At 40.4% G+C, this 23,742-nt stretch overlaps 3 protein-coding genes across 6 annotated transcripts; 1 reads left to right on the top strand and 2 right to left on the bottom strand.

The window, feature by feature from the left end:
• Window positions 1–1,433: 1,433 nt before the first annotated feature.
• On the bottom strand, window positions 1,434–5,578 carry nudt21 (nudix hydrolase 21). 2 transcript variants are annotated; one of them, XM_039795903.1, is made up of 7 exons: window positions 5,279–5,578; window positions 4,149–4,349; window positions 3,997–4,060; window positions 3,822–3,911; window positions 3,139–3,214; window positions 2,867–2,981; window positions 1,434–1,879 (listed from the first exon to the last, which is right to left on the bottom strand). In XM_039795903.1, the coding sequence occupies exons 1-7, from the start codon at window positions 5,398–5,400 to the stop codon at window positions 1,858–1,860; spliced, it is 690 nt and encodes a 229-aa protein (XP_039651837.1). In that variant the 5' UTR covers window positions 5,401–5,578; the 3' UTR covers window positions 1,434–1,857. The 2 variants fall into 2 exon arrangements, with proteins under 2 accessions (XP_039651837.1, XP_039651836.1); XM_039795902.1 differs by lacking the exon at window positions 1,434–1,879 and having other exon boundaries at window positions 2,125–2,981; window positions 5,279–5,577.
• Window positions 5,579–8,683: 3,105 nt separating this feature from the next.
• On the bottom strand, window positions 8,684–15,156 carry LOC120555924 (flocculation protein FLO11-like). 2 transcript variants are annotated; one of them, XM_039795122.1, is made up of 8 exons: window positions 13,178–15,156; window positions 12,155–12,258; window positions 11,549–12,005; window positions 11,356–11,448; window positions 11,223–11,259; window positions 10,914–10,985; window positions 9,433–10,830; window positions 8,684–9,334 (listed from the first exon to the last, which is right to left on the bottom strand). In XM_039795122.1, exons 1-8 carry the CDS (start codon window positions 13,559–13,561, stop codon window positions 9,048–9,050), a joined length of 2,832 nt encoding a protein of 943 aa, XP_039651056.1. In that variant the 5' UTR covers window positions 13,562–15,156; the 3' UTR covers window positions 8,684–9,047. The 2 variants fall into 2 exon arrangements, with proteins under 2 accessions (XP_039651056.1, XP_039651057.1); XM_039795123.1 differs by having other exon boundaries at window positions 8,684–9,331.
• Window positions 15,157–15,202: 46 nt separating this feature from the next.
• On the top strand, window positions 15,203–22,069 carry LOC120555925 (transcriptional repressor CTCF-like). 2 transcript variants are annotated; one of them, XM_039795124.1, is made up of 13 exons: window positions 15,203–15,345; window positions 16,749–17,027; window positions 17,155–17,337; window positions 17,470–17,845; window positions 17,972–18,142; window positions 18,405–18,538; window positions 18,642–18,762; window positions 18,866–19,015; window positions 19,297–19,457; window positions 19,567–19,749; window positions 19,855–19,993; window positions 20,361–20,504; window positions 20,716–22,069. In XM_039795124.1, exons 2-13 carry the CDS (start codon window positions 16,770–16,772, stop codon window positions 20,973–20,975), a joined length of 2,280 nt encoding a protein of 759 aa, XP_039651058.1. In that variant the 5' UTR covers window positions 15,203–15,345; window positions 16,749–16,769; the 3' UTR covers window positions 20,976–22,069. The 2 variants fall into 2 exon arrangements, with proteins under 2 accessions (XP_039651058.1, XP_039651059.1); XM_039795125.1 differs by lacking the exon at window positions 15,203–15,345 and adding an exon at window positions 15,426–15,505.
• Window positions 22,070–23,742: the final 1,673 nt, after the last annotated feature.

The raw sequence follows: 23,742 nt of genomic DNA, 5'->3' as shown, positions 1-23,742 counted from the left end.
ATAAAAGGAGGGAGGGGCAGTATGGAGATGGAAGGCAGGAAAGATGGAGGAAAGAAGGGAAGGTGGTCAGTGGTGGGAAATGATCAAATATATAATTTGTCCTTATCTTTGACACCTACAATATTGTTTAGGAAAATGTTTTTCCAATACAGATGTAGTGAGAGAGACCACCGATCTTCTATTCTTTTAGTGTAATATTTTGTTACCACACCTGATTTACTTCTAATATGATATTTTTGCACATTTTACACATAAAATTTTAGATTTGGATTGCTTTTTGGAGAATACTGGTTCTCATGAAAAAATATATTATTTTTGTCATGTTTAAATGTGAGAATATTCTTGAGTGGAATCTAGCGTGGTAGCATTTAAAAATGAAATGCAGACTTTCCTAAAATATATACGATATAATACAGGATATACTTCAGAGATTGCCATTTTAACCACAGCATTATTGAACCTTTAACTTTTTATGGTTTCTTGTGTTCAGTTCAGTGTCAGATATTTCACCTTGCTGCAAGACAACCAAACCACTCCATTCTATACTATACTGTGCATACTCACAGTCCCACAATCAAAGCCTGCAGCATTGCAGATTCACAAAGTTCAAAACAAAACATATTTAAAAACAGTCAAGAACAATGTTCCATTAGGCATGATTATGATTTGTTTTCATTTGATTAGACTCTTACATTACATACAGTAAAACAATGCTGCCCAGTGTTTGCTGGGATGACCTAAACAGAATAAGCGGTTTAGAGAATGGATAAATTATTATAATATCATGCAGAATACATTCAAAAGTCGGCAAAAAAAAAGAAAAGTCCTATCAACCTAATTATGAAATGAAAATTAATTGTGTTGTGGTTATGGAGTGAGTGAATAATCTGTGAAATACGCACACCGCCACTATAATTTTTCCAATGTGAATGTACTCAAACTATCTTAGAATTAGTACTTAGTACCTGGTTGTAACACAGCACATATCTAACTTTAACCCTAGACATGAACAAGTGATTTAAGCTCATTGGGGTGGTACTTGTCTGCCTAAAAGGTCAACTTCAGGGCAAAGTCAGTCAAGTTACACACTGAAAGTGACCAATTTTTCTGTACCACACTCACTTATCTTATTTCAGCCTCATGAGTTCCAGTAGTGACTCGTGCTTAAATATTTTGGTTTTCACATTCAATTGATGTGTATAGACTGGATAGTTGATACCCATGTATATAGCGGATTGGGACAAGATCACTGCCTTTTTGGCAAGTGTACAACAACCCACCAAATAAGGGAACATATAAAACAACAGCATTTGATTGTTTTGTCATCACAGTACTTTCTGTTGTAACTGTTGAGCAATTTAATACAGTAGTGGCTTCATCTCAGTCTGGAATTAAGTGACAGGTAAACAGAAACAATAACAACTCACTTGCTCTTCAAATTGTATAAAAACATACTCAAAAGACTGTTTTATTAAAAAGAAAAAATGAGCACAGCATTGTTACAGGTTAAAACAGGAAAACTCAATGACAGTTTGTTTAATCCAACATTAGCCTCCTCAGAGGACATAAAATCAGATTATAACCACACTGGAATAGACAGACTTGAGTACTACACAAACTAGCAGTTTCTCAAGATAAAAAAAAACAAAAAAACAGACGCATGACATTTTCATTTTCTTCTTCTAACAGTATAAACACCCTTGTGAACTGTCAATATACCTGACATGACAAGCTTTTCCTTTGTGAAAGTTGAGCTAAAAAGATGAGAAGTATTTTTTTTCTCCACATTGTCTCTCATCTTCACTCACACAGGACTGCACTCACAGAGACAGCGAGACGTACTTCTGTTCACTCAAGTTAGTTGTAAATGAAGTTGAACCTATAAAAAGATAATTATTATATTGTTATTTATTATTATAATTTTAAGTTGATTTTCACAATAAGGGCACTGCAATTTTTTTGTCTTTTCCAAATTTGTTTCTATTAAAAGGAAACCTCTGGAGTTTTTAAGCAGTTTTGTTTTTGAGTGGGCCATAACAATATGCCAACAAAGGCAGGCAAGAAGACAAATACTAGCAAGTAAACAATACCAGATTTTAAAATACTCAGAAAAAAAAATAAAAATCTGCTTTGCAAATGTTTAATGACAAAGGCTATGCATTCACCACATTTGTTTGATCTCAAGGATACACAATGAGTTTGGAGAGTACCACTTAATGTAAACATACAAGAAAACTCCACAGGGCACCTTTAAGTTTTAGAGTTCATGCAGGAGTTTTGCTGGTGTCATTTCCTGCTCTGAGGAGTTACTTAAGCACCATCACTTGCAATATTGATTAATCTCTTTGTAATACAGTAAACCCTTTTGAGCAAATTTAAAGTCAAATACAAAATAAAAAAAATCCCTGCACACCTGAATGTGTGACTGGTGCATCAGAGGGCTGAGCAACTTGAATAAAAGTGACAAATCTTTATCTGCAAATACTGTGTGTACAGGTATACGTCTCCTTTTGCCTCTTGGTTGGTATAAATAAGCTGTGGTGCAGTCTTCAGTGTTGTCCTCAGACACCTCAGAAGGATGGACACTATCTGAAAACGCTCTTAAGTAGTCTCTATATTCATTGTGCTTTCACTGTGTTAACGGGTGTTGATAAAATGTTTATTATGTTACAATTAGAAAAGTTACAGATACAGGTTTTGTCAGCAATTGAACATAACAGATCCTTGTTACAGACAATTCATGTAATGATATTTGATTCCAGCCCTTCAATTTTTAATTTAGCCAGTGACAGTCAACAGAAAAAAAAACAAAAAAACAGGTGTTTCAGTTCAATTTCCGCTGCTTACACAATGACATAAACAATACCTGCTCAATAGCTGTGGTAGACTGGAAATGATTGGTCCATATCCAGGAGCGTTGTCATACAGTTCAAACAATGGTGCTGCCACCAGTTTATAGTTCTTGGGGACAGCAAACAGCGCTGTGGAAACATGAATCACAGGTTTCCAAACAAGAAGCAATGATACTATGGAAGTTCTTACATGCGTGTCCTCTCCTTTCATTTATACCTCTGTCTACCATTTATTCTCTACTGCTGGAATCCAATCATTTCACAAGTTACATTTTGATATACTGACCTTTTTCCTGCAACTGAACCAAGAATAGCTTCTTGTGCTCCTTAGGTTTGGTGATGTGGGCTGGAATATACGGATACTGCAAGACAAACAACTTTAGATCAGTTCACACAGATATAAACTACATCTGCGCTGATTGACAACAGAGAATTCAGCCTGGGATTCAGAGTGCATTTTCACGTTTTATTCTGTATTTATGAAGCAGAAACCGGCAGCCATTTGCACTAAGTTGTCATCAGTAACTAATGTGCTGCACTAATTTCTACTGTACACTAACTCTACAAGTAAAAAACGGGCAACACCGAGTGGAGAGTCGGAGAATGAAATTACACTACTTGTCAGACACAACAACAAAATTATTCCGCCCCCCATCTTTGAGAATTTTACATATACCTCACATTAGTAATATTGTTAGGTATTAAGGTGTTAAGTATGTTTAAGTCTCAAAATCATATACAAATCTCAAAATCATTGCATATTCATAAAAAAAAACATTTTAAACCACAGTGGCTTGCACACGTAGGGACAACAGATGCTGTTCAGAGGCTGCTAAAAACTTTTCAGTACTGATCTGTTAATGATACACTCTGCTTACAATTTAAATGTTATAAATAACATGATCTATTAAAAATGTTCCTTAAGGTAATTAACTCCTCAAAACTTAATTGTCATCCGTGCGTACTAACCTGTGGAGGCTCAAAGTTGGGGCGCCACCAGTTGCCGATACAGTCGTCAATCACCCAGTCCTGTTTCACGCCGTCTTGCCGTCCGAGGATCTAACATCAAAACAAAAGTTAAAATACGTAAACTCCACAATAACCACAGCAAAAAGAACATTAAACTGTGCTGTGATGTAGCTACCTCAGTCATTAGACGTTTCAGACCCTCCACCTCATCTTCTCCAGGACTCAACTCTCCCCCGGGCCTGCAGGAGAGAAGCAAACTGTCAGACGACTGTTCAGTAAATAACACTTTCTGCTTCATACAGGAGCCTTCCAACATCAACTACTCACAGTTTGAAGAAAGTGGTGCCCAACTGCAGCAGTAACACATGAGGCAGCCTGTGTTCATGGACAATGAGAACACCCTCCACTGTCCTCCGCATTCCCATTTTATCAAACTCTTCCCGCATCCGCTGGAACCGGGCAGCCACTGAACTGTCCTTCTCATACAGAGGCTCCTTGGTGCCGAATGTGTAGTTGGTTAGAGGGTACCTGAAGTATAATTGCACACATAAAAAGTAATTAAGCATGAACAGAGATCATTAGTGTGGTTCCTACCTGTATGTTATACACAGTAAAGGTGTGAGATAGAGATATAGAGATAGATAGATAGATAGATAGATAGATAGATATACACACACTATAATAATACAATTTTAATTAGAACTGCAACAAACTTTTTTTTCTCATTATTGATTAAACCACTGGTTACTTTTTTGGATGAAGAGATTGTTTTTTAAATCTATACATCTGAAAATAGTGAAATTTGCACATCACGATTTCCCAGAGCCCAAAGAGTCTATGTACAATGTAATGTAAATATGAAAATCACAAATTCCCCAAACACACATTTGGTATATTATTATATTTAAATTGCCTGTTTGGCCCGACCAACAGTCCAGAGGCCAAATATACTTAGTTTGATATAACAGACAAGGAAATATATAATCCCATTTGAGAAACTGAAAGTGTAGATTGTTATAAATTGAATGATAAGTTCTGTTCTATGATCAATAATCGTTGGTTGCAGCCCTATTTAAAAATGAAATGATACAATTTTCTAAAATGATGTGACTATTGAGTGAAACAAACAATGAAAGTGTCCAACTAAACACCTGCTTGGCCATTATTTTAACATCCCATACGGTATTTTGTCTCACATTTCCCACTGCTACTTTAGACTAATTTCTTGGAAAGCAACCACATCCAATGCCAATACGAGGCCACATCATGGACACTGACGTTTTGTGTGAAACACATTGTTATATCTGAAGTGGTCATCATCTCCTGGCTCTCGCCGGTGTGCATCAAACACAATTAACGTTAGCTAATTGAGCTTTAGATTGATTTTGCCGTGGGTCGTTATCTTAACATTTAGAAAGTGATATCAGCTGCATTATTACTGATCCACATGAACTCACAGGTTGATGGTCCTCTCCAGTGTGAGCGGTTTAGCAGGCCCGCTCATGTATTTGTTCTCAAACTGAACGGAACCACGGCGCGGCCATCCGGTGGTCGAGCGATTGGGAGGCACGACCGACATCTCTAACGTTTGCACGACGAGGCTAAATCCTCCTATAAATGTACCTCTGGTGGTAGTTGGTTCGTAACTCGCTGGATTATCTGAATATCAAAAGAAACTCTCAACACTTGTGTGGACAATCCACAACAATTTCTCTACCGTCGTTTCCCTCGGCCCTCCTCTTCCTGGTGATGAAGTGCGGTTTTTCTGGCCGATGTCCCCACCAGCGACACCTGCTGGTCTGGATGATGACATCAGCGGGTTATTTAAAACTATCAATCTAAATGTATGTTCTTGTCTGTTGCACTTGCTTTTTATTTATGTATTTCCTTTTCATATGTTTAAATATGCACCAAACACCAAGGCAAGTTCATTGTCATTGAAAAACGTACTTGGCAATACATCTTATTCAGATTTTAAATTCACATTAGACTGCACTGCAAAGAGCTGCTGGGTCAATGTTCTGGGCTATCGTGAATCAAATGGCTTAAACACCTCTAAAACAAGGAACAAGGCAAAATAACTCACACAGCTGCAATAGTTTTCTGTTTTTGTGTATTAACCACACCTAAAATTGTTTACACTCCCCTCTTCCAGCTGGCCTTTCATTTCCAGGATGTCGGTCTCATCAACGGTGCATAGGCTATAAAAAAAAAAGGAGCCTACAAAAACATCAGCGTTTATTCATCATCAGCTATACCTGTGTTCAAGATCAAGATGTAGTGTATTGTTATGATTTCCACACAGTTTTTTTATGTAGACATTTTGCTCAAGAACACAAGTTAAATGTAAGAAACATTTATGAATGAGGCTAAATGAGGATCACTTTCATTATATCCTGTACTAAAGGCTTTAGCCAGTTGTCTTCATAAGAAACGGGAAAAACACAGTAAGCTTTTGAGTTTGCTGAGATATATATATATATATATATATATATATATATATATATATATATATATATATATATATATATATATATATACATACATACATACAGTGCCTTGCGAAAGTATTCGGCCCCCTTGAACTTTTCGACCTTTTGCCACATTTCAGGCCTCAAACATTAAGATATAAAACTGTAATTTTTTGTGAAGAATCAACAACAAGTGGGACACAATCATGAAGTGGAACGAAATTTATTGGATATTTCAAACCTTTTAAACAAATAAAAAACTGAAATATTGGGCGTGCAAAATTATTCAGCCCCCTTAAGTTAATACTTTGTAGCGCCACCTTTTGCTGCGATTACAGCTGTAAGTCGCTTGGGGTATGTCTCTATCAGTTTTGCACATCGAGAGACTGACATTTTTGCCCATTCCTCCTTGCAAAACAGCTCGAGCTCAGTGAGGTTGGATGGAGAGCGTTTGTGAACAGCAGTTTTCAGTTCTTTCCACAGATTCTCGATGGGATTCAGGTCTGGACTTTGACTTGGCCATTCTAACTCCTGGATATGTTTATTTGTGAACCATTCCATTGTAGATTTTGCTTTATGTTTTGGATCATTGTCTTGTTGGAAGACAAATCTCCGTCCCAGTCTCAGGTCTTTTGCAGACTCCATCAGGTTTTCTTCCAGAATGGTCCTGTATTTGGCTCCATCCATCTTCCCATCAATTTTAACCATCTTCCCTGTCCCTGCTGAAGAAAAGCAGGCCCAAACCATGATGCTGCCACCACCATGTTTGACAGTGGGGATGGTGTGTTCAGGGTGATGAGCTGTGTTGCTTTTACGCCAAACATAACGTTTTGCATTGTTGCCAAAAAGTTTGATTTTGGTTTCATCTGACCACAGCACCTTCTTCCACGTTTGGTGTGTCTCCCAGGTGGCTTTTGGCAAACTTTAAACGACACTTTTTATGGATATCTTTAAGAAATGGCTTTCTTCTTGCCACTCTTCCATAAAGGCCATATTTGTGCAGTATACGACTGATTGTTGTCCTATGGACAGAGTCTCCCGCCTCAGCTGTAGATCTCTGCAGTTCATCCAGAGTGATCATGGGCCTCTTGGCTGCATCTCTGATCAGTCTTCTCATTGTATGAGCTGAAAGTTTAGAGGGACGGCCGGGTCTTCGTAGATTTGTAGTGGTCTGATACTCCTTCCATTTCAATATTATCGCTTGCACAGTGCTCCTTGGGATGTTTAAAGCTTGGGAAATCTTTTTGTATCCAAATCCGGCTATAAACTTCTCCACAACAGTATCTCGGACCTGCCTGGTGTGTTCCTTGTTCTTCATGATGCTCTCTGCGCTTTACACGGACCTCTGAGACTATCACAGAGCAGGTGCATTTATACGGAGACTTGATTACATACAGCTTGTTTTATTTATCATGATTAGTCATTTAGGTCAACATTGGATCATTCAGAGATCCTCACTGAACTTCTGGAGAGTTTGCTGCACTGAAAGTAAAGGGGCTGAATAATTTTGCACGCCCACTTTTTCCAGTTTTTATTTGTTAAAAAGTTTGAAATAGCCAATGAATTTCGTTCCACTTCATAATTGGGACCCACTTGTTGTTGATTCTTCACAAAAAATTACAGTTTTATATCTTTATGTTTGAGGCCTGAAATGTGGCAAAAGGTCGAAACGTTCAAGGGGGCCGAATACTTTCGCAAGGCACTGTATATATATATATATATATATATATATATATATATATATATATAGCTGCAAATTATATATAGTTAAGAGAATTTGGTTTGGATAAAAATGTATTTCAGTTGTGAAAATATAGATTTTCTTTAATGACCTCCATTTCAGAATGTAGATAAGGAAGGCTCTGCTGTGTACATATCATTTACCCTGGGTGGCAGTTGGAGCACTGTATTTGAAGGCTATCATAATGAGAGGTAATATAGGCTAACAAGTTACATTCTCTATTACGTCCTTGATAACACTGCTGTGCTGTAATGTAAAACAAAATATGACTTTAGCATTAATTTGCCTTAAAAACTGCCTTACATTACATACTTTAATCTCGTGCCTGATCTCTTTCAAATATATGAAATATAATAATAGTATTTTGACAATAATGTGAAAAATAAAACTTAACTCAGGGTCTGCTTACTGGCTTTTTCTAGAGCTTTCAACATTTCACAGCCCTTCTCAGCAGATGGACTTTGCTCAAGCTATTCTAAGACCATTGTTGAACAGAGACAATGATATAACCACAGCTATCTCCATGGGAACTGATGAAGACCATGGGCTCCAGAAAAAGAAGAAAGTATACCTTGAGTTTAGATTTTCTTATCAGAAAACATGAATTTGTTAGTAATTTATGTAGTCACGCAAAAAGCACAGGGAATGACTCAGTTAATTCAATATTCCATTTAATAGTCATAACTATGTCTCTTATCCATCTATTGTAAACATGGTGTATTTTACCACAGTAGTTGTCTTATGTTACATAATCATACGTGCAATGCAAAAATGCAAACAAAAGTTAAAAAAAGGACAAAGACACTGCTGGATTTGTTGGTTACAACACACAAGGGGATCTCAGTTCTTTGGTCCAGTGGCCCACCCTTTGTGGTGTGCTGCTGTAATGTGGTGGTCCCTGTAGGAAGTGCCATGGATCATTCACCTCCCCCCCCTCCTTTACCCTTTACTGTGGCCTCTCCTGCCCCTGTCACAGTAGTTGGTCCCGTGTTTAGCAATTTCTTTATTTTTGATTTACTTATCAACCTCTTCTTGTTTTTGACCTTCCATCTCCCCATTGTCGCTGCACAGCTCATCATCTTTCCCTGATGCAGGTTCAGCCATTCTCACTTCTGATTTCATTGTGTCTAATTCAGGTTTCACACTTTCTTTCTGCACTTCTTTTATTATGACTTCGCTGTCAGAAGTGAGAGTTGGTTTCTCGTTTTCATTCTCGCTCTTCTCCCCACCGTTGCCGACTTTCTTGCTTTCATCCATCTCAGTTTGCTCACTGTTTCGAACCATCGCAAGCTCCTCATCTGCTGTTGGGAGAGGAAAATAACACACCATTCAACATACTTGTTAGAGCAGAGAATTATATACAAGCATACAATACATACTCACAAAACTCAAACCTTACCTGTGCCCTTTTCTGCAGGCTCTACACTAGATCTTTCTTCAGGAGATGTCTGCAAATCATTGTCTTGGACTGGACGACCATTAGAGGGGGTTGGACTGGTCAAATGAGGAGAAGTAGCACTTGAGTTATCAATAGTTGGTGTGAGGGTAGTGCTGACGTTGTTAGTGTAAGGTGTGTCTGAGTCAGTCATGAGTGGGGAGCAAATTGCAGCTGTGGTAGCTGAACTGGTGGTGGAAGTGGTATCTGCACGGTTTAAACTGGTGGTGGTGGTGGAAGTGGTGTCTGTTTCACTGGAAGAAGTGGAGGGAACAGATATATCAGTAGGGCCAGGGGTGGCTGGGTGAGTAATGATGGAAGCAGAGATAGAGTTCACGCAGTCGGTGGATGTTGGGCTTGTAGTGGTGGTGGAAGAGGTGGAGGTGGTGGGAGGAAGGGCAAAAGAGATCAGGGGGGAGGAAGAAGTAACTGAGGCGACGGGTGAAACTGCAGTTGAAATGGTATCACTGGAGTAAGGAGGTGGAGATGTTGTTTTTGTGACTGATGAAGCTAAAGGTACAGAGCTAGTAGAGGTGACTGAAGTGGAATCATAACAAGCTTCAGTAACTGAATTAGCGGGGGCAGACAAGCCTGGTGGCACATCTGATATGCTGGTGGAGGGTGAAGAAGCTGGGGTGATGACCGAAATAGCTGCATCACCACCAGCAGCAGGAGTAGCGTCGATGGAGGGGACACCATTTGGATCTGGGAAAGTCGATTTAGTTGACAGATTTGTTGATGTTGTGGAAACCGAGCTTTCATTGCTGGGAGCAGAAACCGTTTCCGAGGTGGTAATGGAAGGCGTAGTTATTGTTGTTGCGTCGGAAGTGACAGAGAGGCTTGGAGTCATGGACTCAGAGAAAGTGGAAGTAACTAAAACAGTGGTGGGGGGCTCTGTGGGTGTAGTGGTGCTTGTGAGGGATGTCGGAAAGGTGGAGTCATAGTCAGTGATAGTAGCATTAGCTTCAGGGATTGAAGGTTTGCTGTCAGTCTCTGTAATATTTGTGGATGTTGTAGCTGCTGCAGCGGGGTTAACAGAGTCAGCGCATATATCTGTGTCAGAGGGAGGTACAGTACTTGTAATATTGGTTGAGTCTGGGACTGAGTTTGAGATTGTCGGGACAGTAGGAGTGGTGGTAGTAGTGGGTGCAGGAGCAGCAGGGGTAGACGGAGCTGCAGTTGGACTCAGTTTAGTGGGCGTGTTTGTCTCCCCTTCCTGTATTTGGGCTAGCTCGTTCTCAGGTGTGTTGCGGCCAGATGTTGTGGGGGGTGGACCTGGCTTGATAAGGGGCTTTGGAAGCAAAGCGGGTTTCCCAGCTGACTCGTGTGCTGACACGCTGGGGCGAATTTGATGTCTTGTATCTAAAGAAATAATGAAATGTGAAAATGATTTAGCTTCTCATACACATTCTGTATACGAAAGTGAATCAGTGCTTGTGTTTTACCTGATGATGCAGACATTGTTCGAGGTTTTGTGAAAGTAGGTGGTGGCTCAGGTTTACTGTCAATGATAGTACCTGAGACACAAAGATCATTTACAGGAGGAATTAATTCACTATTATGTCACTATTGTGGATGGAGAGCAGTCTTATCAGCCCAAAGATATATTAAATCTTTATAATAGAGAAATTAACCATGTTTAAAATGTCTCTCCTTTTGATACACATCCCTTAAGTTCAAAGATTTCTGCTTCATTAACACTAAGTGGGAGCAGAGAGGAGTTTAATCCTATTAAAAGAGATAAAGGGACATACCTTCAGATTCTGCTTTTTTCATCTCTCCCTCCTGATTCTACAAGAATAAAAGAGGCATTTAAACACTTCTGAAGACTCCTACAGTGTACATATGTTAATTCAGACATACACACACACACACACACACACACACCTGTGTCTCCCCTGGCTGGACTTTGGAAACTCCAATACGTTGAAGCATGAGATGGAGTTTCTGTTCAAAACTATGTTGGCCTTCAAATTGTTTCTGAAATCAGCAACAGCAGAGTAGTGAGCACTTAAAAAAAAAAAAAAAACTTATCTACTCATCTAAATGTATATATGACTTAAACTCTTCTAACACTCACCTTTGAAGTGTTTCTGGCATTAGTAGTCCCTGCTGTGGCTGATCCAGACAGCAAAATGAGAGACTGGGACTTCCCTTCTCTGAGAGCTCGGCGGGGAGGCACAGTTTCACCCCTCAGCGGAGCACCAGGTGTCTCCTGAACAGCTGACTCTCCAGTAACAGCACTCGGATGTTCTTTCATTTTCTCCTTTTCATTTTCCTTGTCGTGTTCCTTGACTTTGTCCTTGTCTTTTTCTTTCTCAGCTCTGGCGACCTCCCTGAGCGGGCGAATGAGATCAGCAATGGAGGCCTTTTTGGGTCGCCCCTCCTGGCTTGTTTCTGATTTCAGACCTCTTCTCTTTTTGAGTGTAAAGAAATCTCCGAGCTTCCTTCTGAGTGTTTTCGTCGGGGGTGGACAAGGGACAGAGCTGGCAGGAGCCACTTCGTGCACTGTGATAGATTCCTCATCTTGCTTATTCCTAAGGGATAATATACTGTATATCAAACCAATACTGTGTGCATTCAGTTCTATTGTATACGTTTATTAAATCAGTATTATTAGTATGTATAGATTAGGTAAATATCAAGGAACTATGAAGAGGTAAATCAGGCAGATGTTGATACTCACAGTGTATCAGTAGGAAGTACTCTCTTAGTAAAGAACTCTTCAACTCCTTCATCAACTCTCCCCATGAGCTCAAGGACTTTATTGTCACTCTCAATTATCGTCTCCTAATTACCATACACATACACAGAGAAACATTTCACACCAAAGATCAAACAAACTGATGTTGAAGAGCAACTTGTATCACATGTAACTTTACATTACGTAACCCTCACCTATGAAAAGCCCACACACTGGCACTACTGTTTCTTCTGCCTCTATAGGTGTATTTTGGTTTGAATCTCTCATCTAGTCATGCTACAAACCAGTCTCCTGAGAGTCAGTTGCTCAGTAACGTACAATGGGAGGGCGTCACTGAGTTTTACATGCAGAATGAAAGCAAGATAACTCATTTTGCCAATGTGTAGGTAATGCGATATCAAAATTGCAGTGTTGCATCACCCTGATCATATTAACATCTGTAGCCACAAGTAGCAATAAAAACCAGGAGGTTGACTGCAGAACACAAATTTAGCAGAAATCACCGTTACATGATATCCTGTCAGGGGAATTGCTTGAATTTGGTCTCCCCGGCCATTGGCTCCAAGGGAGTGAATGTCTACAGCCTAATGGCTCTGTGACAACATGATCAGCTCAGTGAAAAATGGAGCTGATAACACACATTTGGATACAATCCCATGTAAAAATCAAAACAGCAGTAGTATTTTTCAGTGAGAGAAAGAGAAGACATTCATACCAAACTACCACTCGCACTCATACATAGTCGTCATGCTCTTACACGCAGAAAATACCAAGTGTGGGTTCATCAAACAGCCGGTGACCGGTACAATGGGACAGCCTTATTCAAGCAGGGACCAGGCATCTTTTATAGCACTCCCCCTCAATCCTTCCCTTCCCCCTGCCTCTCCCTTCTGTACCCTATTACATCTCTCCTCTCCCTCCCTTCCATTTTCTCTCATCACACACAACACCTTTTCTCTCACACTCCATCTTTAAAAAAAACTCTCTGATCCTCCTTCACAGTACCTGTGGTCTGCTGGGACGATAGTTCAGTTTTTGTCGGTGAGGTCTCGGTCTGCTCTGGGTGTAGTGCCTGAGCGCTGGTCCGCCCAATGGCAGCTCCATTGGGGAGACACGGCACGCTGTTGCCGTGGAGCTCTGTTGCCGTGGCTCTGTTGCTGAGGCACCGTTGCTAAGAGCACGAGCAGCAGCAGTATGTAATGCCTCCACTGAGGTGGGAGGGGCCAGGCTGGCTAGACTGACAGATTTGACAACAGAACCTCGCCTTTTCTCTGCCCCCTCCCCTCCGAGAGGAAAACCATGAGAAAAAGATGGTGATATAATAAGAAGAGGACGAGAGATGGAGGAATAAAGTGACCACTGACATTTGTTAGGCCTACATCCCTGCATCCTAGCCTATGACAGGGACATACAAATGAGTATATACTGCAATGGAAACAGCTGAAATGAACAAAATGTTCTATTGGTTATGTAAGAAATTAATAATTTATTTTATATGCGGAAAAGATGCTCAGAAGTGCTGTAATTCAAAGCAAGATGTCTCACCAATACAGGGAAATGGCCCAAATAGTCCTGGAGGATTATTCATCTTGATTATGAGCTGTAAGACTTGGTCAGAACCCATAAAATATAAAATAAAACAGACAATGACACACCCACAAGCACCAATCTCTGTCTATCTTATAATACTAATTCCCCTGTGTAGGGAGTTCCATGGGAATTGTGTTTAAATATTTGATATTCAAACCAGGCAACTCAATTCCCAGTTTGAAACACTTTGATATAAATGTATTATTTACACTGGTTTCAAGGGCAGATTAGAAAATTATTTATATCATTCAACATTGATTTATGACTGTAATAGTTTTACTAACTGGCCAAATCCGCACAATTTCTCGATGAGGATCATATTTATTTTATCTCTGTTTCTTCAGGTACTGAAAGGCCTGTCTCCTATCTGAGCGGTTAACTAACCAGAAATAAATTGTTTTGCACTTATGAACCCATGTCAGATTTTCCATGTGGAGTAATATGACATCAGTTATTTTAGTGCTAGGGTACAGATGTAATAGACTAGGTTATTGTAACTAAGATACAATATACATATTGCTTCTCAGAGCAGGTCGTCTTAACAATGACAATGAGTTTTTGTTGTTGAACAGTGAGCTAACAAAAGATCAAATAAAATGTTAAGACCAGATGAGATTACAATGTTGTTTAAATGAGCAGTTTAACTTTAGAAGCTCTCGGTCCAGATATCACCAGGGGGATGATGTGCAACAAAAGAGCCCAGTCAGACTTAAACCAGGGATGGTGTGATTGATGGTGAGCACTGTTAAACTCCTAAACCACGAGGGCCTACCATTTATTTTCAATGTTGCATAGGCTATTTCTAATTTAACCTGTTCAACCAAAATTACCAAACAGCAAATCTGGAGCCATGAAGTAGTCTAGCGAGAAAAACTGATAACACTGCACAGAGTGTGAGGGCCCAGCAGCTCATTTCGCCTTCCAAGCAGTTTATGGTGGTAATATTAGGATTTGGGACAGTAGGCCTACATTTTTTTTTGTTATGCCCGGTTGGTAACCGAATATCACTAATACAGTCATTATTTGGATGTAAAAATGCCACCTTCAATCTACACTATGATAACCTTTAAATTATATATTCAAATCCTTGAGGATGGTGTGTAGCCTGTGTTGTGAGGCCTGCCCTACTACTGCCCTCTTGTGACTTATTTTATGAATTGCTTTAATTCACAAAATTACTTGTAACCTCGATTTAAATGCGACTAGACGTTGTTGAAGGTCTAGTCACTCTATCACGCAAAATTGATCTGCATTCCTTGTCCAAAAAGTAATCGATAATCTCTCGATTCTATCGATAATAGTAATTTTCCGGTCGCCGCGCCCAGTGCCCACGGCTGAATTCAAATCTGGCGCCCACCACCCAGCCACAGCTCGACCACTCCCCTTTACTCCCTCGGGTCCTGCGTTTGCGCAGCCGCGTTAGGTCTTAAGGGCCGCCATTTTGTGTTAGGCCCACTCTTCCTAAGCGGGAGAAAACTATTAGCCCGGCGCTCAGCACGTACGGACGTTCACACAGGGACTGAAGAGCAACCAGATACACCGAGCATCCAACTGAATATAACGAGGGGAAGAAGCATTCGGGAGTAAGTGAAGCCGCTACTTTTCCTCTAACACGGAAACGTTTTTGTAGGAGCCGTCGCCGGCCTCTAGGTGTCACGGTAGGGCTTACCGACCAGGCGGCTGGCGGGGGGTGTTTGTCTCCCTCTATCGTTATCCAAAACGCACTAAATCTGTCTATAAACGGTAACTCCATGTCTCAATTGAGCATTTTGCTTTTCGGCTTATATTTTGCGGTATTTGCACAGGGGTGGTTGCATGTATTGGTACTTCTGTTTAACTTTGTTTAGGCCTGACGTCCATCTTATCGTGCCCTTTGTTTCCTGTTTTCAGACGTAACGTTACTCGCGCCTCCCGAGTTAACTAACACGAGTTGATGTTTTAGTAACGTTAGTTTGTATCGTTTTAGCAATGTATAATTTTGCGACTGATAACAAGAAGTAAGTTAAGCGTTTTTACAATAGACGAACGCGTGACACCGAAGTATCGATTGATTGATCGACTGTTATCATTGCCTAATCAACACAGGAAGACGTAGTCACTTTTCAAAAGTTGTCCTCACTGTTGGACAATACTACCTTGGGATTATGAATGATAAACCTAACACGTATGCTTCTTCACAACAAATTGCTCACTTGAGTTTTACTCTAAGCTCCAAGTACTACTTTATCTGACTTAGTCCACCCAGTCAGCCAGATGTGCAGTGAGATATTTTTTATATTAAACTCATACCAGGATGTCCTTCTTTATATTCATATAAGTGTATTATGTGACATGCTATATATATATATATATATATATGGCACTTTTTAGCAACCCAGTTCATTATATAACACTTAAACTATTTAAGTTTATTTTCTATCAATACAGAAAATAAATTTGGTGGTGGGGGGGGGGCGTTATTTAGTTAGGTTTGATGCTCACATTGACTTTACATTCATTGAGCCAATAGGTGGTGCCTAAAACTGCTTGGGTGCTGAGCCTAAGCTTTATAATGTAGGGAACCCTGCTATCACAAGGACTTGTAGTCAGTGTTTATTCCATGTTATTTCCATGGTTTACTCTATGTTTTTATAAAGGCAAACTAATCTGTGCCCCTCTGATCTATTGAAGGGTCAGGTCATCAAAATAATAACACACTTGCCCCTAGTGGAGTTTTTGAAATATCCACCGCTAGTACTCTTACCACCCAAATAGAAGTGAAAGGAAATGCATTTAACTTGTTGAGCTCGCCGCATTTGAAAAACTGGACTACAAAAGTCCTGGTTACTCTGTAAACATCCACTCCATGTACAGTTGTCCAATTTACTGTGTGTGTGTGTGTGTGTGTGTGTGTGTGTGTGTGTGTGTGTGTGAGAAAATGTCCCGTGTACAAACCATTGCATGTGTAAGTCTTTTTCACTTTTTGATACATGTCTTCTCTATTAAGGGTGTTAGTTGGCCCATCACCATGGAGGGCGAGGTTGTTTCCATGGAGACCACTCAGACTGCTGCCCTGGCTCCCGAAGGAAAGGTCCTGCCAGAGGGTGGCGATGCTTTAATACAAGGGGCAGTCATAACTACACAGGGGGAGGTGGCTGACAACATGGAGATGATGGTGATGGACGCTCTGGATCCGACTCTGCTGCAAATGAAGACCGAGGTGTTGGAGGGCAGCGGCACAGTGACTGTTACTGGTGGAGACGAGGGTCAGATCATCACGCTACAGGTTGGTTTAGCACACATGTTAAGCAATAAAGTTGATTCTAATCTAATGTTGGATTATCAGTAACTGGCCTTGTTGTAAAATGTTTTTGTTGTGTGATAAAGTTGAAAAGGTGCTTTCTTCTATGTAGGTGGTGAATATGGAGGAGCAGACAGGAGCTGCATTAGGTCTTGGTCAGCTTCAGCTGGTGCATGTACCTGTCACAACGGCAACTGTAGAGGGGCTCCAGGCCACCTATGTTGATGCATCAACTGCTAACAAGGACACAGATCCGGTTATCTGTCACACTCTTCCTTTGCCTGAGGGATTCCAGGTGGGAAATAACTCTGGGCTACTGTGAAATAAGATTGGCCCTTTTTAGTTATGATCAACTTGGCACACTCAGTGAACTCCTTTTTTGTTGAGTCTGGTCACGATAAGAGGCATTTGTAATGTTTTCTTTTAGGTGGTAAAAGTGGGTGCCAATGGTGAGGTAGAGACCGTAGAGCAGGAGGAGCTTCAGGCAGCCCACGAGGAGCTTCAAGTGGTGAGGGGAGAGGTGGAGGAGGAGGAAGAGGCAGCAGAAGTAGAAGACACTGTGCCTCAGCAAGAACAGCCAGAATGGTCCAAGGACCCAGACTACCAGCCCATCACTAGTATCCGTAGTAGGGGGAAGAAAGGAAAGAAGAGCCGTCTGCGCTACGGAGAGGGCGATCGTGACATGGATGTTTCGGTGTATGACTTTGAAGAAGAGCAGCAGGAGGGGTTGCTGTCAGAAGTGAATGCTGAGAAGGTTGTGGGCAACATGAAGCCACCAAAGCCCACCAAAATCAAGAAAAAAGGTCTTTTATTATTTTTCTTTTATTATTTTACTTTAGATATCTCAACATGATGCTGAAAAAGACTCATTTTAGATTGTGGTTTGGCTATGTGAGGTTCTCTTTATAATACTAAAATGGTGTGTCCAGGTGTAAAGAAGACTTTCCAGTGTGAGTTGTGTAGCTACACCTGTCCAAGGCGCTCCAACCTGGATAGACACATGAAGAGCCACACAGATGAGAGACCACATAAATGTCACTTGTGTGGACGGGCCTTTCGAACTGTCACACTGCTGAGAAACCACCTCAATACACACACAGGTAATGCAAAAACTAATACTTCCACTAGTTAAATGTTTTTGCTACAGTTTGTTATAATTCAGATAAATCGGTATGTTAAGACTTGAAACTTTGGCAAGCTGGAGAATTCACTTGGATTTTGTTATTTCTCCCATAATTTCTTTACTTTCATCCATGCTTCCATTGTGTGCTTCATGTTACTTTTAGACAACGCAGAAGTAGAATATTTTGTCAAAAAATCTTGGCGGTGTTCCTTCATTCTCACTTCCTTCCATTTCTTTAGGCACTAGGCCGCATAAATGCACAGATTGCGACATGGCATTTGTGACCAGCGGTGAGTTGGTGCGTCATCGTCGCTACAAACACACACACGAGAAGCCCTTCAAGTGCTCAATGTGTGACTATTGCAGCGTGGAGGCAAGTTACTCACATGTTGATCTGTGTTAATTACTTATCTGTAATTTATACCCAGGGATAAGCTCTTATTTTAATTTGTCAGTCTTTTTTTTTTTTTTTGTAGGTCAGTAAGTTGAAAAGGCACATCCGCTCTCATACAGGGGAGCGACCTTTCCAGTGCAGTCTGTGCAGCTATGCTAGCAGAGACACTTACAAGCTGAAGAGACACATGAGGACACATTCAGGTAACCTGCAGTACTTGCACCATCTATTGGCTGAAAGAAGGGTTACTCCCAGTTTGAGAAGAGTACTGTACCTTGCTTACTAAATTCTCTCCTTTTGGTGCAGGTGAAAAGCCATACGAGTGCTACATCTGCCATGCACGTTTCACACAGAGCGGCACCATGAAGATGCATATTCTGCAGAAACACACAGAGAACGTAGCCAAGTTCCACTGTCCACACTGTGATACGGTCATCGCACGCAAGAGTGACCTTGGTAAGTTATGTGCTGCCATTTTTACTTGAAACTAAATGTGATCAGATGCAGAAAATAAAGCAGATGAAGTGCTGGGAAGGCTAGTTTTTATATCCTCAATTATGTAAACGTGCCAGTCCCAATCATTGTAATCTTTTGGTGTGTAAATATAATCATTGTAGAGAGGAATCTGACAAATGTGTACTGGATTGGAAGGCTTCAGAAGCGTTTCTTAATTTATATAATAGGCCAAAGTAACATTTATCAAGTAGATTGTCATATCTTTACTGTTTCTGTTCTAGGTGTTCACTTGCGGAAGCAGCACTCATTTATTGAGAAGGGAAAGAAATGTCGTTACTGTGATGCTGTGTTTCATGAACGATACGCTCTCATCCAACACCAGAAGACCCATAAGAATGAGAAACGCTTCCGCTGTGAACAGTGTGACTACTGCTGCAGACAAGTGCGTGTCAAGTGGAAAATGAAAACCTTACGCCGTGTTAATTTTATTGCTTACATAGCATTTGTAATATTCTAAATTACTATTTTTCTCTAACCTATTGCCTCCATAGGAACGCCACATGGTAATGCACAAACGTACACATACGGGGGAAAAGCCGTTTGCCTGCAGCCAGTGTGAGAAAACCTTTAGGCAGAAGCAGCTTCTGGACATGCACTACAAGCGCTACCATGATCCCAACTTTGTCCCCACTGCCTTTGTATGCGGCAAGTGTAACAAGACATTCACTCGCAGGGTAAGACTGAGCTCTGAAATTTGGCACACATATGCACCTGTGTTTTTTTTTTTTTTTTTTTAAACTGTATGTAATTAAGTTGTGATGGTTATGTGTGGCCCTCAGAACACAATGCTGCGTCACTCTGAGAACTGCACGGGCGAGGTTATAGAAGAAGAAGAAAATGGAACTCCCGCACCCAAAAAGGCTCGTCGGGGCAGGAAAAGGAAGATGCAGGCCAGGAAGGACGATAGTGATGACACAGGTATTTTATACGCTACAAATCTGTTATTCTGTGAAGCAGTCCCTCAATTGGACAGCAGAATATGCAGTTAAATTTGTTCAGAATAGGCCAAAGGGGCACACTTATCATTTAACCTAGCTGTAAAAAGTTGTCATGGTCAACAACTAAATCTGCAAAAAATGTTTCGGCCTATCATCGGTCTTGATAACATAACACAGTTTGAGTTAGCGAAGATTGTACAGGACAGGCACGTGTATTGCAATGATTTGGCACACAAAACCCAACCAGGACAACATTCAGCATATATTGTCGTGGTGGTTCTAGTTGGCAAATATGCTGGTGTCAAAATCTAATATCTGCATGCTGTCCTTAACTCCTTGATCTGTAGCGGATGAGCTGGATGAGGTAGAGGAAGAAGAGGGGCTAAGTGAGATTGAGGTGGAACAGGCCCCACCAGTTGTCCCTATCCCAGCCCCTGTGGGGCCACCAGTCAAGAGGAAACGTGGACGGCCCCCGAAGAGCAAACTAGACAGTAAGTGTTGGACTACAATACTTTTGGGAATGTTTTAACAGTTTCCGAGCCTACAAAGTGAGATTTGATAGCTGCTAATGGACTGTGTCTGATCACAATACATAGCTAAAATATCAAATCATTAGCATTTCCTTTTTATAAATCAATTTAACATTGTAAAAAGTGTATTTATATATTATAGTACTAGAATCTAACCTGAAACTCTTAACAGCGGCTGCTATCATCCGTGTGGAGGACGAGGCCACCGGAGAGGTGGATGACATAATTGTGAAGAAAGAAGTTGGAGCCGATGACCTGGAGGACGGCAACGATGAGGCTGCAGAGGAGGTGGTGGTCGGTGGAGGGAATCCAACCATCCAGCTGGAGGAGATGCCCCAGGAAGAGGGGACAGCACCGGAAGTGCAGCAGTCTGAGGCCCCACCGAACGGAGACCTCACTCCTGAGATGATCCTCAGCATGATGGACCGGTGATGGATGTGAGGGTCAAACCTGTAAACACACACAGACCCCTCATAACATCTTCATTTTAATTTCTTGGCATTTAGGATTACAAACACTTGCATCCAGCACAGAAAAAAAACATCACTGTTGTAATTTAAGATTTGTTTTTTAATCATGTATTGATAAAAAGTTAGATGAGTTAAAAACATTTTTAATAAGGATTTACCTACCCAAAAAAATGCATAAACTTTTTATCTTTTCTTTCTAAGTCCTTTTTTTGTTTTACTTGTTTATACGCCTGTGTGACATTGAGTAAAAGTTGTAAGTAGATAGCAATGCACCCATAATGTGGACTTTACTTTGTCATAATTCCAGTCAATATTAATCTCCTCACTGAAGAGCATCATGTACCTCTCGGTTTAGAAGAGAAAACTGTTCTCCGTCACATTTGGAGATGAAAATTGGCTTTTTCGCTTCGACTTTTTAGAGCAGCAGAAGATTGCAAAGAAATGTACATTTAGGTTCAAGATGGACACATCATCAAAAATGTCATACGATTGCAAAAAAACAGGTAACTTTCAGAAAGATGATATTGCCGTTAATCACAGCCACAATATTAATTTTTGGCTTCTTTTTCTGGGGTAAGTAATTCCCTTTAAGCCCATTCTAGTTTTTAAAAGCTTAAGACTGCTTATCTTGATGCTTTTCTTGCTACTGTAACACCCCTAGATGACTTATATGTGCTAAACAGTGTCACAAAGTGCAACAAAATGTTTTGCTCCCTTTTGTAGCCATTCCATTTTGGGTTGATGTTTTAATTTTGTACCATTTGGCAATGCAACGTAGCAGCTTGAATGGCATTTTAATAACTTGTGTGGCAGACGAGAACAGATATGACTGTACAACCAATAAAAGTAGAGGTTAAGACTGATGTTTTCAATAGTTTTTTTGTAGCTGTAATCTCAATCATGGGTCTATAAAATCAGTCTGGTTCTAAACGTGTAAAGCCCCAAGTAATTATGGCTAGAAACATTGTTTATCAACATTCGCTGAGAAACAACTGAGTGCTAACACAAATGTCTGTATTTTGCTTGCAAATCTATTTTATTAAATGGACAACTTTATATTAAGATCTTCACTCATTTGTATGTCTAAAAAACGAATATGAACTGACAAGACAACGGTGGGCTTGTCTTGACTACTCTATTCTTCACTATGATGACAATTTCATTTTATTCTCATTTGGCTTTAACTGAGATTTGACTAAAATCCCAAACTAACCTTTTTACCTGAGGATTGAGTGAGTGCTGCTTTTGCAGTCACCTTGTGCATCTATTTTACATGACCAAGGGCTGTGGTGGTTTTTATCCACTGCAAAGTCAATCCAAAATTATGCAGCCTGCCACGGGAAAGCTGGCAAGCCCTGGTTTCATGTAGAAAATGCTCTGCTGTGGCATTGGCACTTTGGCTCCAATTTGACTGATACCAATCGGCAGTAGCACGATGCAATAAATGCTTTTTTGCATGAGACAATGTCACATGAATTCGTATCATGTGAGAAGTTTTGGTACTAAATGGCATCACTGGTATTCCATAATACTTTCCCATATTTCCCAGGTTTTCTATTCTCTAGTGCTGTCACTTATATCAACAATATCAAACAGCTGCTTCAATGGCAAAGAGAAGATGGGTTATATGCCTCAAATGATACTTGAATTAAGGACCTCTTTATTTTAACTAGTTTTCAAAAGACTAATCCCCATTAGCTGCCAGGCATTAGACACAGCAGCTTCACAGGCTTCTGTTAAAAGAAATGTCGGTACTACCTCTAACCACATCTTCTAAACATGTAACGTTAGCTACATTTAGTGCGAAAGACGACAATCACGAAATGTGGAAAAAATGATTAAACTTAATACTCTCAGCGTTAATAATACGCCTTTCCTGTGAAATAGTTGGCTCCATGTTTTTTTTGTTTATCCTGACGACAGAAACGTTGAGTCTTGGTGGTTTCTTAGGTTTGGGAACTCCTCCTACTAGTCATGCAATAGTTCTAGAAGTCGCTGTAACTTTGGCTAAACTTTGCCTAAATCACTGAGCTGTAGCTCAGTGATTTTCAAAGGGGGGTCCGAGGATCCCCAGCAAAAGGGGAATATTTTATTTTCACCATAATTCCATCCATAAGTAGCTAGCTAACACAATGACCGAATGTATAACTATTTCAGTCATAAGATCATACACGTTCTGTAAAACATCTAAAAGCAAAAATCCTATCAAATGTGGGACCCTGGGACGAAATCGTGTCAAAAGACGGTCCGTGGTATTAGTTTGTGTTAGTTTAGGGGTCTTTGACGTGAAAAGTTTGGGAACCACAGCTCTAGCTAGCTGTTACGCTAAACGACCAACGCGGCAAGAAATGGACCGTTAGACGGATTAGAAACTTTCTAACGTTAGGTCAATAAAGTTAGCGTTAATATAACTTTCGTTAGTTAGCTAGCTAGTGATAGTGCCAGGAGACCTTTCTATAGCACTAACACTGTTGAAACTTAGTTTACCCGTCGGTAGCAGTATTCTCTCTTTCCAGCTTTTCCATCGTCTAGCTAACGTTAACAATTTAACGTTAACCTTACCCTCACTCTGAATTATTATTGATGTATAATAAATACTATAAAACGTACAGTTTAGTTTTGGCCGGCAGTGGGCAGTTATTTTAATCTGGAAGATAAATAGCATCTCTGTTGGTTTTGTCAGCTGCTACGTCCTGTTTTGAAGGAAATCTGGAGGAAAAAGCGCCACA

The sequence above is a fragment of the Perca fluviatilis genome, chromosome 3 (assembly GCF_010015445.1).
Source record: "Perca fluviatilis chromosome 3, GENO_Pfluv_1.0, whole genome shotgun sequence".
Lineage (NCBI taxonomy): Eukaryota > Metazoa > Chordata > Actinopteri > Perciformes > Percidae > Perca > Perca fluviatilis.
The sequence above is the reverse complement of the archived record's forward strand: the minus strand, read 5'-3'. Positions and strand labels throughout refer to the sequence as shown.

What these genes read in the sequence shown, in the direction of transcription:
- nudt21 (XM_039795902.1), bottom strand. Translation starts at nt 5,400, where the DNA reads ATGTCGGTCGTGCCTCCCAATCGCTCGACCACCGGATGGCCGCGCCGT. An exon ending in GGCACCACTTTCTTCAAACT is followed by an intron (nt 4,061 to 4,148) that starts GTGAGTAGTTGA and finishes TCTCTCCTGCAG; the next exon opens with GCCCGGGGGAGAGTTGAGTC. An exon ending in GGTTCAGTTGCAGGAAAAAG is followed by an intron (nt 2,982 to 3,138) that starts GTCAGTATATCA and finishes ATGTTTCCACAG; the next exon opens with CGCTGTTTGCTGTCCCCAAG.
- LOC120555925 (XM_039795124.1), top strand. Translation starts at nt 16,770, where the DNA reads ATGGAGGGCGAGGTTGTTTCCATGGAGACCACTCAGACTGCTGCCCTG. An exon ending in GTCAGATCATCACGCTACAG is followed by an intron (nt 17,028 to 17,154) that starts GTTGGTTTAGCA and finishes TCTTCTATGTAG; the next exon opens with GTGGTGAATATGGAGGAGCA. An exon ending in GTGACTATTGCAGCGTGGAG is followed by an intron (nt 18,539 to 18,641) that starts GCAAGTTACTCA and finishes TTTTTTTTGTAG; the next exon opens with GTCAGTAAGTTGAAAAGGCA.
- LOC120555924 (XM_039795122.1), bottom strand. Translation starts at nt 13,561, where the DNA reads ATGCAGGGATGTAGGCCTAACAAATGTCAGTGGTCACTTTATTCCTCC. An exon ending in GTACTTCCTACTGATACACT is followed by an intron (nt 12,006 to 12,154) that starts GTGAGTATCAAC and finishes ATTATCCCTTAG; the next exon opens with GAATAAGCAAGATGAGGAAT. An exon ending in ATGCCAGAAACACTTCAAAG is followed by an intron (nt 11,449 to 11,548) that starts GTGAGTGTTAGA and finishes TGCTGATTTCAG; the next exon opens with AAACAATTTGAAGGCCAACA.